General features: G+C 43.3%; 1 protein-coding gene across 6 annotated transcripts in view; it reads right to left on the minus strand.

The window, feature by feature from the left end:
- Positions 1 to 19,840, minus strand: part of CES5A (carboxylesterase 5A) — a 224,707-nt gene that overhangs the window by 90,132 nt on the left and 114,735 nt on the right. The window contains exon 1 of one of the 6 annotated variants that reach the window (XM_032486349.1): positions 16,530 to 16,812. The exons of the other annotated variants lie outside the window; for them this stretch is intronic. Within the exon in view, the coding sequence (XP_032342240.1) occupies positions 16,530 to 16,617 (88 nt within the window). The 5' untranslated portion in view covers positions 16,618 to 16,812. Of the gene's footprint in view, positions 1 to 16,529; positions 16,813 to 19,840 lie in introns of those variants that run through there. 6 annotated transcript variants of the gene reach the window in all.

The raw sequence follows: 19,840 nt of genomic DNA on the forward strand, positions 1-19,840 counted from the left end.
AAAAGCAGCTTCTTGTCAATATTTAAGTAGCTCACTAAGAGCTTGTATTTTACTACAGACAATCCCCAACTTATGATGGTTTGACTTGTGAATTTTTTGACTTTACAATGGTGAAAAAGTGATATACATTCAGTAGAAACTACACTTTGAATTTTGATCTTTTCCCAGGCTAGTGATATGCTGTAGGATAATCTCTTGTGATGCTGACCAGAGACAGCAAGCTGCAGCTCCCAGTCAGCCATGTGATCACGAGGGTAAACAACCCAAACACTTACAACCATTCTGTACCCAGACGACCATTCTGTTTTTCACTTTCAGTACAGTGTTCAACAAATTACATGAGCTACTCAACAGTTAATTTTTAAATAGGCTTCTGTTAGATGATTTTGCCCAACTGTAGGCTAATATAAGTGTTTTGAGCATGTTTAAGGTAGGCTAGGCTAAGCTATGATGTTCAGTAGATTAGGTGTATTAAATGCATTTTTGATTTATGATATACTTAACTTACAATGGATATATCATGATGTAATCCCACAGTAAGTCCTGGAAGATCTGTATAAACAAGAAGTCTTGAGGTTCATAATAAAATGAATTGATTTACAAGATGAGTGCTCTCAGTTTTTAATTTGAGGAAACAGTAGTTTTATTTAAGATCATATGAAACTTCACAAGAATGTAGGTCCCAATATCTCCATGTATGAATACTGAGATGTACTATCCTATGTACCAACAAGGGCTCCCCAGGGACTGATGAGCAGATAAAGGGGCACCACTTGCCAGCAGTAGGATATGGTCTACCGATGCTGCTTCAGAAGTGATGCATCCTTCACCATTCTTACCAAAATGGATTGCCATCCTTACCCGTGTCAGTTGAGTTTGCACTATGTACCACCTCTTCCTCTTGCCAAGTAACCAGGTAGAATTCAGAGGGAAAAAATCAAGGTGTCACTAGGAGCCCGACTCCTCACCAGTTCTGACTTGTGAGAAGTATTGGTGAAGTAGGTCACCTAAACACAGTTTACTTTGGATCCCTAACTTTGATGTGTTCCCAGATGTATGCCCAGAAGCTCTCCCCTCCTTTCTCCTTTGAGTGAGTAAGAGTTTGGTAAGCAAGGGTAGGGCTTTGTTTGCAGGGAAGACAACTATGTAGAACAAGGACAGCCTAACGTTTTGTTCTAAAAATCAAGAGACAGTTCCAAGAATCAAGAAATAGTGGATGAGAGCCAAGAAATAATGGCTTAGACACTGAAGCCTGACTGTCTGGGTTCAAATTCCTCCTCTGCCACTTGCTGTCAGTGTGATGTTAGGCACATTACTTAACCTCCTTGTTCACAGAGGTTTCCTCATCTGTGAAACAGAGAGAGTAGCAGTGCTTACCACATGGGGATGTCGGGATGATTAAATGACACCACACATATAAAGCACTAGAGCAGTTCCTGGTACATGATCCATGTTTGCTATTTTATTGCTAATGTGGTTTCTGTAGATAGCTGTAAGATTAAGCTGGTTCTACACCTGCTGGCCTCCTTGTAGTCTGTGGCCAGCCCAAAAGAAATACCTTTCCAGGTCCTTCTTACTACTTCTCACTGCAGAACTACACTAGTCATGAACAGCTCCTGCCTTCATCCCCCTGGGTTGAGGAAGGGGAGTAAAAACATGGCAGAGTTGGGAGTAGAACTTGATACGTGCAGAGCAATGACAAAAGCAATGACTAGATAATCAAGACACATGGTTCCAGTCCCAGTTCTGGCTTGGGTTATACACGTGATCCCTGTAGTGGTTGACCTGGATGGCTGGCCTCCATGGTCCTTGCCAATTCTAAGACTCTGACATGCAGGGACCCAGTGAGATGCTGACCACCATGTCTCCCATGCCCTTTGAAAATACTCATCTGTAGCTCTCATGCCTGCTTCATTCCACAGGATTGGGCTCATTTCAGGTCCTAGCTGCCTCCAATTCACACTTATCTCTGTCCTGAGATGAAATGATGGTGCTGGAGGGTCTGTGTCCTTTACATCTGCCACATTTGTGGAATCTTCACCTTCTTAGGTACCCAAATCTTCTGGGACCCCATGGACAACAGGCTATTAATCACATCCTTTTTGCCTTCACTAAGGTTAAGCTCTTTTCAGGGGAAACTCTGAAATAACTAAACTAGACTTACTTTTCAGCTCTGCCCAAAATTACAGCATATGTTTTCTGGGTTATGTCAGCTCACTGAGTTGTCAAAGACACCTGAGAGAAATCAAATGTTTTTCATGGATGGTGTTGCCACACACCTCACACACACACATACACTCTGTTTTCTAAATCACTATATAGTAGGAGTCAGAAAAAAAAAATGGAGGATTGGAGAGTAGGAAGAGGAGAATTTTATATGCACTCACGTATTCTTCCTCCAGGTTGAATCTGTGGACTTAAAAAGTCCAGCTGAGTCTCGATTTTTACCTGAATCAAGCTGAGTGAAATATTTGGCAATTGTTTAGTAAGCAATTTTGATGAATGGGCCAAAAAGGTGAGTGAGCCATACTTGGTGCTTCCCTTGCTCTCTTGTCATGGAGATGTTAAGGGGCCATTTGGTGATAAATGGAGACACAGAGTGACCTCTAGCATTTGAACTAGAATGTGAATGTCTTATATAGGGAGCTTTATTGAATTTTAGGCAGGTGAGTGATAGCCTTCCCACATCATAAGCTTCTTGAGTAATGTATCTTGACTGATTGATGTTTTCTCTCATTTTATAGGTTCCCTTGAGGAATAAATCTAACTGAAAAGAACAACACAACATTTCTACTTAATTAGTCATGTTTCCTAGAAGACTAAATATATTCACTAAAATATTACAAGAATAAGTATTAATTTAAATTAGCATAAATGGTATACTTAAATGCTCTGTTTATTTCAAACTCAGATACATAAATATGTAGGTATAATTAGATTCTTTGCTCACCAAGGCCTAACTTTCTGGAGTGACTATTTAAACCAGTGCCTCTTTATTTTATGGATATTCCTGGACATTTTAAGAATCTCTTGGAAGTTATCAACCCCTCCTGGTAAAATGCATCCACAGACAACATATTTTGAAGGTAAGCATAGATTCTCTGGAGCACATTTTTAAACTCCCTCTTTCTCACCATCCCCAGGGTCTAAAGTCTCAGGTCAAGAACCTCTGACTTGGTTCTCAGTCCTAGTCCTAGCTTAAATAATATGCTTTTCTCCTCTTGAGTTTTTACAGCATTAAGAGTTTGAACAAAACCCTTCTCCAACCCAAATACTGTTTCAGGTCCTGAGATTTAGAGATGTTTGGCATCAAAAGGTCATGCACACTTTCCTTATTATGGTTTCAATTTCCCCAGCAAAGATTTCTTCCAATTTAATGAAGGATATGTCTTTATTTTCCCTGTGATTTGTCTGTTTTAGAACCTACTTATTTTTTTCTCCTTATAGTCAAGAAAAGAAAAGAGAAAATTGGTGAAGAGTAACAAGATTTTGCTGATCTGATCTTCACAAAAACCCATGTTTTATGTTTCTCTAATTAGTAGGGGTTAATTTTTCCTCTATTTTGACAAACATGTTTCAAGTTCCTTTACTCCTTTCTAATCAGCAGTATAAAATGTGGGTACACATTCTTAAGCTTTCTTATTAAAGAATCCCCTGTGACATAAACTTTGTTTCCTTTGTTGTAGAGCTCCTGCACCACCACCTTTGAAAGGAACACAAACCAAAGAAAAGGTGTTAAACAGATATACTCTCTTTGTTAGGCTAGAAGCCCTCAAATCTAATGTCTGAAATGGTAATTCAGGCCATTCAAACTGGACAAGGCAGAAAGTGAAGCTCAGAGCATCAGTTTCCTCATCTGTAGAGACAAGGCTGCTGATTACAACACTAACCCTGTAGGGCTGTCGTGAGGATTAAAGGGCACAATGTTTGTAAAGTACCTGGCACAACATCTGTTGTATAGCAGCTAATACCATCCAGTGGGCTCAAGCAAGGGAAACTACAGCACCATGGACAGCTCCTTATGGTCAGCCATTTTGGAGACTCTTTCCAGACTAGCTGATGCTGCCTACCCTCCTGCTCTACGGAGCAAAAACTCTATGGTTCTTAAAAAGACCTTGACCACTTAGACAACGTCTGGTTTTCTATGACAAGGAAATCATCCTCTTTTCCATTTCTATATGAATGTGCACCCCATCAGATGGGAGGCTCATCAAAGGGTTCTAAGTGCTCAGAAGTCTTGTTGGATTAGATACTTGGGTTTCCTTTCAGTGTCCCATGGCTGAGTTCCCAGCTGACTATTCTTTATAGATCCTTCTTCCCTCCAAGTGAGTACAGGGGGCTTAAGACTCTTTGTTCTGACTCCACCCTAAAGACTGTATTTCCTGACTAACATCCATTTCTCAGGGAAAATAATCTGGCCCTACCCTATACCTCTCTTGGCCTGGTGTGTGGGTTTCCAGGGCAATTTCCTACTACATTTAGGACAGCCAGCTCCTACAAGTGAAAATACCAGCCAAGGCACTATATTTCTAAATAAAACGCTGACTAAATGTTAGCAGGCTTCTTCGTCAGAACAGGGCAGGAGCTGTGAGGGGGGCTGAACAAACATGTGGACGTGCTCTTTGCTGACAGTTGTCAGCTGCTTGAGTTCCTGCCACGTGTTGTTCCATGTGGCTGCCCACATAAGACCATGTGCATCTATACCCCATTCCCCCACCCCAATTCCAAGACAGAGTTCTTGACTTGCTGGCAATACAGGTGGGTTCTGTAGTTTTGCTACCGAAAAAAAAAATGCATTAAAATCAGAATTTTCTAAAGAGAGTGTCACTTTATCACTGATTGACATTAAGATTGTTAAATGACTCCTTTTAATTTCCAATTGTCCCCTGGATGTGAGTGTCTCTAGGCACTTCAGTTTCCAGCCACTATGTCTTGTGCCAGACTAGTTCTGCTAGGTTTGATCATCATTTATCAACCTTCCCCAAGGAAGGTCTTATTACTATTTCCCTGGACAATAGTAATAGCCTCATGTTTGCTTTCCCACTTTTTCTAATTCACTTTCAACTCAGATTATATAAAGCTGCCAGATTCCTAAAGTTTACCTAAGCATACATAGTCCTGCTTAAAATCCTTATTTTTAATGGCTCTTCACTGGCTACAAAATTACATACAAATTCTTCACCCTGGTATTTTTGTCCTTCTTGATATGGCTTCAGCCAGCTTTTCCTGTTCTTCCTAATAAATATCACCCATATGCCTTCTGAATTGATTAATAATTCCAAAATAAGGGTGTCATTGTATATTTATCCATATTCCTTGTCCTTCTAGAATGATCTCCCCCTTCTTATGAAATTCTCCCATTCTTCAAGGTCACCACAAACCCCATTCCTCTGGAAAATCTTTGCTAAGCAACAGTAAAAGCTAACATTTAGTGAACACTTAGGACATGCCAGGCACCAGACTAAGCACATTACAGGCATTATACACCATTCATGTGCAGAAAAATCAACTTATTACAGCCCTATTACAGGCTTTGTATCCATGTAGACTGAGTCTGGGGCCCTCACCTTTAAACCACTCTCCTGTCCTGCTAGCAACTTGTCAGCCTCTAGCACTTGACTATTCTTACAGTATTTACTTTTACTCCACCTCTACCTTGTATTATATCATCTGTGTATTTGTCTTTCCTTCCTTCACTCTGGATAGCAAATGTATTACCAACTCTGCCCTCTTCATAACTATAACCAGCACAGTGCCTGAAATTTTAGAGGCAAGAACTTTGAACCTGGAGGATGTTGTCAATGTGGGTATTTTAGATGAAGGAGGGAACTGATCTATTCCCAGAGGTCTGTGACCATGAGAGGAAACAGAGCAAACCTCATTCTAAACGTATTCTATAGCCCTTGAAGAAATGCTTACTTGCTTGGGGCAAGTGGTCAAGGAGCTAATGTCATTTCAATCAGGAAGAGCTCAGAGCACAGCTGCAGGGGCTGCATTTTCCAACCTTTCTTTCCTTGTCCTAAGGGACTGTGATGAGATAATAGCAAACCCACTCAGAGAGCAGGAGTCATGATGTGGTTCACCTCTGAGAACAACTGTGTGGCCTGGGAAGTGAGCCAAGCCTCTGGCTGAGGCTGAGCTGTCCAGAAACTGGAGCAAGGAGAGTAAGGATGCAAAACGAGGGGGTGGACAGATGACCCCCTGATGAGGTTCCTTCACACTCTGGTTGTATCAGACAGACTCTCAGCTTCCACAAATTGGGTGATTTGAGAAAAGTGTGATAAAAGGACTCTTCCCAAGAGTGTGGTAAGGTGTAGGGAAGCCATAGAGGTGGTGCTATGTCCAGGGGTGTTTAACAGTAGGGGTATTGCCACCCTTAGTTCTGAGGGCCTGGGAAAGAGTGGGGAACCTGGAGACAGACAAGCTGTCTCACAAGAGCAGTGAACTTCAGTCAAGGCACATGACCAGTCCATGGTAACATTGGTGCATGGTTGCTGAGAAAAAAATATCCCAACTTCATTCTTCTTTCTCCCTCTAATCCACTTCTTAAGCTCCCTATTGGCTGAGCCTAACCATAATCAGAGAGCAAGGAAACCCCTTGATGTCCTGCATGATGTCATCTGCCTCCCCAGGTGCAGGGCTGGAACAGAGTGAAGGGTGGATCTGGAGGGGCAAAGGGAAGACAGGTGAGTCAGAGTGACCTTGTTAACAAAGTAGAGACTCTTAGAGCATGTTATTGACTGAATTGTGCCTCCCCACCTCCAAACTTCTATGTTGAAGCCCTTAGCCTTCAGAGTGATTACATTTGGAGACAGGGCCTGTAGAGAGGTAATTAAGGCTAAATGAGATCATAAAGGTGGGGCCCGAATCCAATAGGACTGGTGGCCTCATAAGAAGAGACACTAGTGATGCACACACACAGAAGAAGAGACACTAGTGATGCATACACACTAGTGAGGCACACACATTAGTGATGCACACACAGAGCTGGTTATAGATATGAAGAGGGCAGAGTTGGTAACACATTTGCTATCCAGAGTGAAGGAAGGAAAGACAAACACACAGATGATATAATACAAGGTAGAGGTGGAGTGAAGTAAGAACTGTAAGAATAGTCAAGTGCTGTGTGAGAATAGGACACAGTATAAACGCTGCCATCTCAAGCCAAGAAGAAAGGCCTCAGGAGAAACCAAGCTTGCCAACACATTTATCTTGGACTTACAGCCTCTTGAACTGCAAGAAAATAAATTTCTGTCACTTAAGCCACCTAGTCAGTGGTATTTTGCAAATGGCAGCTCTAGCCATCTAAGACACAGCAAGAGGGACCCTTAGATATTGTCCCACCTGACACTTTTACATCACAGAGAAGGAGTCTGAGCAGCGAGAGGAGATGTGCCTTCCTCAAAACCTCATGGTGACTTAGAGGTAGGGTTTGGACTAGAACTCAACATGGCAGACTCCTAGGCCAGGACTTCCCACAACACCCAGAAACTCCAAGATGAGGGTCATGAGTTACATCCAACTTGGTTATGTATATATCCCGTGTTGGGTTTTAACTGGATTAATTTCCAACTTTGAAAAATCAGGAAACTTCACATTAATATTCAGATGTTCAACTTTTTTTTAAACATCAGAAGATCTGGCAACTCTGGGCCAACATTCTAGTATGGATATAAAAAGACTGAACTAAGCTACAGCTTTCTACGTCTAAGGCATACACATCAACCAGCCCACCTTCAAGCCTGCTTCACTCATTTAGTTTCTGTCTGGTCCCAGTCAGCAACTTCTGACCATATCAGCCCCTGACCATATCAAGCTATTTTTCAAAAGGGATACACATGGCTATCAATAACTAATCAATATGCTACCCGCAGGAAATACATACAGTCAGCTGAGACTTTGGCAATAGGGAAATAAGACTGTCCTCTGAGAATTAAACTGTGAAGTCAGCCCACAGTTGTGCAGAGCAGAGTCAGGCTAAGTTGTCTTAGAGAGATAAATGTCCCCCAGGTGTGTAATATATGACAGGAACCTGACTGTGTATGTGACATAACTAAAGAAAGAAGGTGTCAGTAGGCGTAGGACTGGTCGATGTAAGAGCTGAGAAAATAAAATAGAGTCAGAAGCAAAAACTGCTGATAACCACCAATCACCATTCAGAAAGAGAGAACTATAGTCAGAAACACAGCTGGACCACTTCCGGAACAGGTAAGATCCATCATGCAAGGAGGGCGTAGACCCATCAACCTTTCAACCATCTTATGCTACCTGTGCTGGGTCCAAGCTCACCAAACCACCTCCTCTTCAGACTCCTGCTTACATGCAGATAATTATTAGTCCCTCTCCATGCCCCCTAGGAATGGGTGGGTACTGGTTTCCTTGCACTACCACATGTTCACTTTCTGATTGATTGCATCAGTTTTGGGAGATTGATTAAAGGGCCCACACCTCTGAAGATCAGTTTGATTCTCCATGCCCTGGAAAATCTCGTTTCTGAGCCTACAAGACTGAGAGTCAGATGTTCCCCTGGAGGCCTCTTGGGAGCTAGCAAGCTGGCCTTCCTGGCAAGTTTCCTCTCCTCTCCCTTCCTCTGTCCCCATGCATATGCCAGAATCCCATCTTTGGCTATATGGCCTCACTTAAAAATAATAATAATACATAAGCAATTTAACAGGGGTCTACTGGACACATTGCCTTGATGAAAAGGAGAAACACTTTGATCTGCATGTCCACACGTGGCTATTTAAATTAATTAAAATAAAATAAAAGGAAAGATTTAGTTCCTCAGTCATATTAGCCACATTTCAAGTATTCAGTAGCTACGTGCAGCTAGTGGTTGCTGTATCAGACAGTTCAACTGGAGAACATTTCCATTATCTCAGAAAGTTCTTTAGGATAGTGATGAGGTTGATGATAGAATTCAGATAAGTCAGAGATAAACATAAACAGAAGTACTCGTTGAAGGCTCTCAAAGTGCACCTCTTGTGTTTCCAGATACTGCACCTATAGGCGAGATCTGGCCACTTACAGAGTCAGAGTGAGTGATGGGAGCAAGCGGTAAGAAGTTCAGGTCAGTATCCCAGGGATACTGACTGGCCTCCATGCCTCACCAGCCCCCCATCTAGAGAGGAACCTCAACTGAGAGAGAGTTCTTCACAAACACCTCATTATTCAGGCAGCTGAGTGCCTGCAAAATGCCAAACTTCAGACCAAGCTCCCAACATCTCTTCAACAGGACCTGACACTCACTGAAACTCCACAAAGGGGGTCCCAGGGACAGATGAAAACCAGGCCCTCTCATCCAGATGCCCCTGCACAGGCTTCTCTGCCAACTAGCTCATTCATTCTGCATCAGAACTTGGTGAGAATGGCAGAGCAAGATTACTAAGCCCATCTTACAGATAAGGAAATGAAAGCTCAGGTGACTTAGATAAATTGTCCTTGGTAAAGACAGAAATTTCAAATGAAGCCAGGATTTCATTCTTCATTTCCCAACTCCTAGCTTAGTGCTTTTTCTTCTTACACTATGTTGCCTCTTTAGAAAGAGCTCCTAAAGTTACAAACCATTTGCCCAAGTGGCAGAGTGTTAGGACACATGGTATGGAACCTGGAAGAAGGAAGGATGTTTCTGTACCACTGTGCTCTTGATGGCAAGGCAATGGATATGGATACAGAGGAGGCCCAGCTTAGATGACCCAGGGGAGGGAAGAAGGGAGGAGAGGGGGCAAGGGAGAGGGGAGCCTGGGAAACATATTCCCTTATGATAGGAGCTCTGCTTTCCAGTCCACAGTGTAGGGATGATGCTAATTGACTCTTTCCAACCATATAGACAGGCTAGAACAATAGAGTAGAATCATGGATGAGAAAATCACTGGGAAGATGGTAAGAAGCTCAGAGGATTAAGCCTCCTGCTTCTCAGAACCCAAACAAAAGTAAAGCTAAAATAAACAGACATTTTTTCTCAGCCTTTTACTTTCATGAAAGAGATAAATGTCAAAGAAATCAAGCTTACATCAGACAGATTATATATACATTTTCCCCGGGAGTCCACGTGTCAGCAAAGGTTCAGCTCAGCCTCCTATATTTGCCCAGTTGGAGTCCTAAATAATGAGAATTACTCATAATTATGTAACAAGGCCCTCCCAGATGATGACAGGCCTTCTGGATCACCAGAAGCAGTCCTTAGACTTATATCCAGCAAACTTCACTGTAGTATAATTATTTGGACATTGGTAATCTGTGTGTGGTATATTTGAAAGTCCTCTTTAACAGCATATTACCTTTTTTCTAATTATTCTGGATGATGAAAATTTTATTCTGGATGATGAAAGTAGAATTATTTGGATTTGTCATTGACTTTTTTGAAGGAGAGGGGTGCAGTGGGGAGAAAAATTCAATTTTCACTGAGTTTTAACTTTTGGTCCAGTTTTGTGTTTCACATGACGTAGGTCGCCATGGACAATGCTTTAACAAGACTGGGTGTGGCAAGTCTCACCTAATGAAAGGCTTCCAGGGATAAAAGGGAAAAACAGAAAAAAGGGGAAAAGAGTGTATGTGTGTGTGGGTGGGGGGTGTGTTTGTGTATGTCAAACAGATGGACAGATACAGAGACAGAAAGAATGGAGAGAGACAGAGACAGAGAGACAGAGGGAAACTGAGCCAACAGTAATACCTCTTACAGTAAGTCCCACACCATCAAGTTTCCACCTATGAGTGAAGGGATTTCTGAGACCCCCAGAGAGTTCACAGGGCTCCACCCAATTCTCACAAAGCAAAAATCTACATATAGCTAATTGCCTTCCCCAGCCACGCCAATTCCCATTTAAGAAAGAGTCTTCCTGAAGAAAAGGCAGGGCAAGCAGCTGACAAGACTAAACTTTATTGAGTGTAATGCTGTCTAATGCAATTCTCCAGGCAATATTTCTTGGCTCTTCAGATGGTTCTCATTTCAGCTCAAGCCTATTGATCTCCTGCCAGTTAATCCAGGCAGCTATGTGTGCTGTTTACTGAGGTGTTTTGATCGGTGCCCTGTGTTAACCACCCTTCAGCCAAATGGGGGTCCTGATCCTTCTCACCTCTCTGGTTCCCCCTTACCTTGTTGTTAGATCAGGATGTATACCTGGAGGTTTGTATTATACTTTCAGGAAAGTGGCTCTTGTCCTTAATTACCTTGCTATGATCTAAACGTTTGTGTCCCCCCAAAACTGATATGTTGAAACCTAATTCCCAAGGTGACGGTATGATTAGATAGGGCCTTTAGGAGATGATTAGGTGCTGAGGAGAGAGCCTTCATGAATGGCATTAGTACCTTTATAAAAGCTGCTCAAGAAAGCTCCCTTGTTCCTTCTGCCATGTGAGGACACAGCCAGAAATAGGTAATCTACAAACTGGAAGAGGGCCTTCACCAGAACCCAACCATGCTGGCACCCTGATCTTGGACATCCAGCCTCTAGAACTGTAATAAATAATTTTCTGTTGTTTATAACCCTCTCAGTCTGTAGTACCTTGTTATAGCAGCCTGAATGGACTAAGATATACGTCTTCTCCCCAAGTCACAACTGTCCCACTCACTCACTTAACAGATGTTTTGGTGACCACTAAGAGTGCAGACCAAGGCTGTTTCCTTAAACCCAGCTAAATTATTAGAGTTCATCAAAACCCAATTTCCAAAGTATGTGTGTGTGCGAGCATGTGTGTGTGTGCTTTAGGAAAAGGGTTGGTAAGGTACTGTATGCAAGTATAAGTTACACTCTGTAAATAGACAAAAGAAATGTCTTTGTGACTATCTAGATTTTTCTATATTCAAAATGCACACATTTCCAAACTATCTGGACTCTAGAATTGATTCTCTTCTCTTGTGGCCCCTGTCAAGGACTTTCCATCTGACTTTGATGAGAATAGAGCCCTACAGAGATCAGGACTAGAAGGATCTGAGGCATTTGCCCCAAGTAGAAGCCTTGGCTTCTTCTGGGATCACAGTGTGAGGGGTGGAGAAAATTAGGAATGTATGCCACACAAATGAACTACATAAACCAGTGCAGAGACAACATCCCATCTCGGACAGAATAAAGCCTGAGTCAAAATGCCTGGGCTCCCATCCAGGACTGCCACCTACTTACTCACTGACCTTCCCTGAAGATACCTAACTTCTCTGAGCCTCAGACTTTCATCTGAAAAGTGGGTATGAGAAGTGTCCATGCCCCTCCCAGAAAAAATTGAGGTTATGCCTATGAAAGGACCTCAAAAAGCATTGTTTCAGTCAGGCTTCACTTGGGCAAGCTGCAGTAACAAAAATCCCCCAAATCTCAGTTAATAGTTTATTTCACTGATGGTATATTCTCCATGGCAGTCAGGCTCCATTCCTCATAATCCCAGAGACCCAGGTGATGGGGGGTTCTGTGCTGACAACTGCTTCCACAGCCCCCATGCCAGTGGGAAAGGGATGTGATGAAGTATGCACAAGCTTTGTATTTTGGGATTCCAGGATTTTAGATTTCGAAGTGGCCTTACAAGTTATTTAGTATTATTTAATCCAACCCAAGAACTTAAAGAGGAAAAAGACTTGCCAAGTTCACATAACTATACTGGTAGAAGTCAGGACCCCCAACCTTGGGTCACTACACTCTCCTTTGTATCTCCCACATGGATCATTAAATAATTATCACTTAGTTCTGGTCTCAGTATTAGTTGAAACGAGAAGTGGCACCACTGTTCCTTTTGAGATGTCATCATTTCTCAGCTCTGTATCATCAAGGACTATCCCAAGTTGCATCCCAAATGTATCCTTTTTAACAATGACTTTTTAGCACCATCCTTTACCTCAATGTCTTTACCTAAGGGCAAAGTCCTTATACACCACACTCTCCAGCCCCCCTGTCCACACACTATACTCCTCCTTCCTCCCCATCCACACACCATATTATATTCTCTCTTCCATCTCCTCATAATCACATAGATTATTAGAGCTAAAAGAGAGTTTAAGAATCATCTGTCCAATCCCCATACTTCACAAATGTATAAATGAGGGTTCAGAGAAATTAAGAGGCTTATTTGCCAGGACCACATATCTCAGGCAGAGCTATTATTTAAGTTTAAAATTCAATTAACTAAAATTAAGAAATTAAAAATTCAATTCCTCAGTCAAACTAGCCATATATGACTAGTGGCTACCATATCGGTCCATGAAGATACAGAACATTTCCATCATTGTAAAAAGTTCTATTGTATAGCACTGGGCTTATATATGATGGGGGCATGCCTGCTCCAGTTTGTCAACTCCCCACCACTTGACAATACATTAGGCCATTAGACCTTACCTGCTGACAAATGTGTGCTTACACTTCTTGGCTTAAATGGTCGGTAGAATTTTTGACTTGTGGAAATACAGATACAGACATACCAGCTGGAGAGCTCAGCAGGGGCAATGACATGGAGAAGGAGGAGCTGTGGTCTTGGAAAATCAAGGCAACTAGATTTGGGTTGAGAGTCGGAGAAGAAAAGCAAGGTAGATATTAAAGCCTTGGGAGAAAGGAGACACGATCATGGTCCCCACTTTGCCTCTAACGAGCTGTGGGACCAGGCTCAAAGATTAACGTCTGCTCTACAGGCCTCACCAAACCTCACCTTGGACCATTCTACCCTTTGCTCGCTGTGGTCTAGCTAAGTTGACTTTCTCTCAGGTCTACACACTGGGCCAATTCCACTTAACCAGCTGACCTCAGGGAAGCTTCCCCTAAACCTCAAGCAGGTGAGGTCCCCGGCCATTTGCGCTCATAGTGCCACTCATCACCTGTATGTGCATTCAGCACCTACTGGAGTAGGGAATTCCTTTTTGCCTTCCCCTGAACTTGATTGTGAGTTCCATGAGACCCAGGACCACAGCCATCTTGTTTACTGCAATTTCTGAATTAGCAGACTGACTGGCACAGACTAAAAACCCGAGCAAACATTGACAGCATGAAGGTATGAATTTCTGACCTTAGTTTCTACATCAGCAAAATGGGAGCAATAGTAACTATGGTCCCTCCATTACAAACATATTAGGAAGAGAAAATAAGAGCAGTTATATTTATATTTAAGACTGAAAAGCTATAAACATTTTAATTATTGAAAAGAAAGCTGTTAGCTGTTAGTTACCAACCACAAGACTCTGGTGACCCTGTTAAAAATAGATATGCTCTAGAACTCAGAGGCTAAGCTATAAATTGAGGTCCCAGGGTTGTTAGAAAGTGGCTAGACAGCACTGCTATGAATTTTCTCTTGTAATAGCTGATTGATTACTGCAAATTTTGCTTAGCATCAACTATCTTGTAGCTTAATTTGTTTTAATCTACAGCCTGATAGATTTCATTCCAGCTGGAGATACATTGTATATCTTAGCTAATCACCTGCAAGTCAATCAAAGAGTGATAAACTTTCTGGACCTCAGTTTCCCCATCTGTTAAATAATAATGATAATTGCTGCTCTGTTTAACTCACAGGTTTGTGGAGATCAACTGAGACAGCCAATGGGAACACAGTCAACAAACTATATAATACACTGACTGTGCAACTGTGGGGTGTTCTTATCTGGAAGCAGTACTTGGGCTTTTCCCCAGGGCACTGTGTTTGCAGAAGTGAAAGGCTTGACCCAAGATCAACAGGGACTTTACCATTAAAGTGTATTCAATCAGAGTAGCCCTGGAAGAATTCTGAATGTTGACCCCAATGGAGCCAGAAAGACAAATGCAACGCAAGCTTTGCTAGATCTATTCATCCATCTGCAGACTCTGCCTGGGGAACCCTTGGGGCAATGACTACCTCTGACCCACAATCAGGCACCTACAACCAAGCACTAGGTGCTTTTGCTTCACCTCCTGCAGCTAAGAACTTCAGAGGTAGAGTGGAATGACCCCACAAGGGGTGGATCAGCTGAGCCTCAAGACAGGCACAGTCTTTTATCTTATCTTCACGTCCCTACCCTCTTCTGGGACAAGGTGAGGTGGACAGTCAGCAGCATTCACCTCTCAATACAGCAGAGGGCAGTGGTGCTCTCATTGTGGTCCACACCCAAGCCAGCCTGGAGGGGCTGGGTGGGTCCTCCTGGGTATGTGCTCAGGGCAGCAGCTCAGGAGGATGGGCCTGGCCTTCTGATACTTGGGATTAGCCCTGCCCTTCTCCTTCCTCCCCGACCCCAGTGACACTCCCACCCTAGCCAAAGCACACACACATGCATGTCCAGGCACAGAGACACACAGACACACATGCATACACATATATATATACACACACAAACACACACAGAGGGGATTTTCAAATCCCTACAAATTCAGTATTAATTAATCCCAAATTAATCCCTACAAACCACTGTGGCTTAAACCATTTAACATCTATATTGAACCAAAAAAAAAAAAAAAAGGATTATTGCTGAAGATCTGGAAGCCTGGAGTTTTTTCAAAGAAAGAAAGAAATGAGCCCATTTAACCAGGTGGCCAGGAGTTGGTATGATCGAGTAACCAGTGTGCTGCTGTCTTGGGGGTCAAAGAACCGTGTTCTAGCCCAAACCCTGCCACTGTCTGCTGTGAGTTGAGGCCCGTCGTATCTCTTCCTGTGCTCCAGGTGCCTCTAACGTGAACTGAGGCTGTGGGTGCCATGCACAATTTAACTTCCCTGGTTCTGTATTCTTCCTGCTTCCTTCATTTTCCTAATGGCAGACAGGGGAGGTGCCCCCTTTCCAGTCCCTGAGAAACCAAGGTGCTCACATGCAGGAAGCCAGCTGGGCTGGGGGAGCTCCCTTCCCTGCTTCCAAAGGTACTTAAAATGAGTTTACACACCTGTAAACTGTAGGGTGCAGGGCATGGTTTTAAGGTATGTGGGTTTATTTGACTAAATTAGAAATCAGGAAAGAGGTCAAAAGGAAGTCAGGTGATGATTTTAAAGAAAACTGAATTCATTCTATCTTTCACCTGAGATAGGTGGGATCCCACAGGTGCCTGAGCTAATGGAGGGATTTGGAGTTGGGGTACTAAACCTGCAGTTTCTGCCCTAGGCAACAGGCTTTAGAAGGATGGGCTGAGGGAAGCAGGGCCAGGTTTCAATAAAATTATGAGGTCAGTGACATTTCTGTTCTGTGTTCCTCCCTCCCATCGAGGGCGCCTTCATGACCCATTTTTGGGACAGCCATCCAATGGCTTCGTGACAGACACAACTCCCTCCTGACTGCTCCCAGGCGCACTCTTCCCATCCCCGCAAAACTGCCCTGGTTAAGTCTAGTTCTCTAGATGTCACCTGATTTCAATGTAAGGAAATGCCTTTGGGTCCTTAAAAGCCACTTCATTTCAACAAATAGGTGTTCTTATCTGTGAGGGGCCAGACCTGTGCCAGGAGACAAAAATAGGACATGGCCCTTTTCACAAGGGGCAGCTTCAAGGGTGACACTTGAGAATGTCCCTTTCTACTCTGTTCCCTGACAATCGGAGGCAGTGAACTGGAAAACTTCGGGTGGACCTGAGATCCAAGTTGGCTTTAAGCCTGCCCTTCCACAGGCCTACCGTCATCCAGAGGGAGCGAGCGTTCTGCCAGGGCCCGGTCATCATCTCCTTTACATACTGAATTGAACATCTGAACCTGAGAGCTCATCGTGTCTTCTCCGTTTCCGATCACAGGGTACAAACATCCCGCGTATTGATAATGCACTTGGAAATCTGCTGTCTTCCTTCTCCGAGGGAATTGTGTAAAATGTCCGTTTCCTCAAATGAAAGCATTTCCAAGAGAATTAGCCAACTTGCTGACTTATTAAAAATAACAACATAATAAAGGAAGAGATGGCTTCGACCCTGCAGAGGACAATCGGAAAATTAATTCACGAATTTTTAACTTTCAAGATACCCTGGTGTAAATGGAGCAATAAAATGCTCTCCCATTTTTGCAACTGAAGTTCCCCCTCTGTCAATCAGAAGACTTGGGTAATCATTCTCCATCATTTCTGGAGGTTTGAGGATGGAGCCCTCCAAAAAGAGCTCCAGTCTTTGAGCATTACCAAGGCACTGCTTTTAGCATGCTGGGTGTGGCTGGGAGGCCTGGGCAGTTATGCCCAGTGGCCCTGCACCATGTATGTTAAGTGGGAAGTGCTTGGAATGCCAGGCTTTTCATCAGAACCCCATAGAGGGGATGCGACCAGGCATGAGGAGAGTAGGCTCCAGCCCCAGTCCTGCCGCTGACTCGGCTGGGACCTGAGCCAAGTACTTTTCCTTCTCCAGGTCTCAGTTTCCTCATCTGTAAAATTACGGCTTTGGCTATGGAAACAGGCTTCTCTTGAACCTGTCTTGGTCCATAATGAAGTTCTCACTGGAATGAGAAAAGATGAAGACTATGCAGTGAGTTCCTCTTAAAGCCAAATGTATTCAATCGAAAACACCGTCCTCAATCTGACTTTAGGTCTTTCCTACACGTAATGTTAAAACTTCATTTTTAAAAATTAGATGATGGTGTAAATGAATGATAGTTGAGTTTTGTTTTACTTTGTTTTGTTTTTACTGTCTTGGTAAAATGAAGGGAAAAAAAATTCCTGTAACTCTTTGTCAATCCTCAAAATATCTTCTGAGCTGCACTGGCCCATCAAACTGAAAGGATTGAGGACCACTGGACTGAATGGTCTCCAAGCTCCCTTGTGGCTGATTACTACACCTGCTGGCGGTAAGCGCAGCACTGCCCTTACTAAGGAAAGGAGTAGATATTTGTCTATTTTTTCATGGTTCACAACTATAGCTGCACCTAGAGTCACAAGGTGGCCTTTAAAAAATACTGAATCCCCAGGATCCCCTCTCCCCCAGAGCAATCGACTGAGAGTCCCCAGGAGTGAGGCCCAGGCAAGGGGACTCTGTTAAAAGCTCCGCAGGCAGTGCTGCTGACATGGAGCCAGGAATGAGAACCGCGGACAGAGGCATTCACAGGCCTGAGTGTATGACAGAATTACTTGGGGCTGGGGTTGTTCATAAAATTCAGATTCCTCAGCTCTACTTGAGATTTACTAAATCAGAAGAAACTCTGGACCTTGAGGAGTCTTTGTTTTCAAAAGCTTCCCAAGTAAGTCCATTGCAGCCAGGCCCCAGACTGATGTTTAGGAATCACAGGTACCTGTTACAAGTTAAAAGCCGAGGAGTCTCAGGAAGGCTTAATGCTCCTCTATGCATCTTTCTGACATAAGTGTTGCATCTGAAATGTCAACATTTGGGATCCATTCATTGCCCCACAGCATTGTCCTTTGGAATGTCTCTGTCCAGGAGGTCAAGACTTCATCCAGTCTCTTTCATTCCAGACATCTCTGAATTCACGGAATTGGGGGAGGAATGGGCAGGTGATGCAGAAAGAGATGACAAAATGCCATAAACAGAGGCTACTCTGCCCACTCCTTTGCCTTGCCTGGCCCTGGGTGTGTCATATATTTAAACTGCTTTTCAGGAGTTATGGCTATGGTGCAGACCATCCATGCACAGCCCCAAAGCCCCCAAGTACAATGCAGCCAGGCCACTGGCCATGGTGGGTCAAGGTAACTTCCCTGTGACAGCATGTTAGACAAGTTGCTCTGCATACCCAGAAGTGAAATGTTCAACGCTCCTGTTGTCTACAATTCATATTTTTATCAGCTTAAGCCTCCCTTCAAGATGCTGAGAACTGTTTGCTTTGTTCCTAAGCAAAGCCCAAAGGAGTTGGAAACCTTCACAAAATTATATTAAGCATCCAAAAGCTTTTGCATGAATGAAGTGGTTGCGACAAGATCTACTATAAAACAGACTATTGATAAATGAAAGCAAGGAATTGTATCCAGAGCTCAAAGACTGTTCCTCTGCCTTCAAATCCCAATGCAATCCTCATGAGAGTACCCAGGGGTGAACTAACATCTGAGAGAGTTGCTACACCCAAAAGGCCTCCCACCAAAACATCAGCCTCACAGGTCTGCCCTTCTTAGCCTAGCCTCCCAGCCCAGGGTTAGGCTGTGGGTGTTTAGAAAAGGGAGTAACATACTGGAGGACACTGAGCTGGCCCCTAAGGGGATTAGCACAGAATTCATTCATTCATTCATTCATTCATTCAACAATAATGGTAAGAGCCAACCTTTACTGAGCCCCTCATGTGTACAAGGCACTATTCTAATCATTTGAAATGTATTAATTAATTTCCCTCTTGTATCATTTAAGATGGGTGTCATAATTAGATACATTTCATAGAAAAGGAAACTAAGACACAGATGGCTAAATCAGTACTATAAGAACACACAAGTAGTACATGTTGGAACCAGGATTCGAACCCAGACTGCCTGGCTCCCAACACAGGTGCCAGGCACTGGGCTAGACAGGTGGCAATATAATGATGGACACCACCACAGAGTCCCAGGATGGTGAAGGGTTAAGTTTGGGCCAGAGAGGCACGGGGAAGGGTTATGGGAGGTAAATCCCTCACTGATACACCATTGACCTTGAGAAAGTCCCTCTCAGTTTATTTATCTGTAAAATGTGAGAATGGTCTAAATATTCTCTAAGATTTTCTTAGTTCAAAAAGGTAAAAGAGCATAAAGTAGTGGGCTAGGCAGTGGAATGTTTATGGGGAAGGAGTCATTTAAAGAAGGGATGTAACCCCCCAAAAGATGTAAATAGCATCCTGTCCTTCTTTATCATCTATGGGGACCCACCTCTAGTACCCTTCTCTAAAATCTGGGAGGTTCGTGGGGCACCCATGAGAGAGGGCAAAAGGAAAAAAAACAGGAATGGCTTTCCCTCCACTCCCTGGTGAGTTTCCTTTAAATGATGTATCAACTGTCACTATAAAAGGAATTAGAGGTACAGGGAGTTTGAGGCAGGGACTT

The sequence above is a fragment of the Camelus ferus genome, chromosome 9 (genome assembly GCF_009834535.1).
Source record: "Camelus ferus isolate YT-003-E chromosome 9, BCGSAC_Cfer_1.0, whole genome shotgun sequence".
NCBI classification, from domain to species: Eukaryota; Metazoa; Chordata; class Mammalia; order Artiodactyla; family Camelidae; genus Camelus; species Camelus ferus.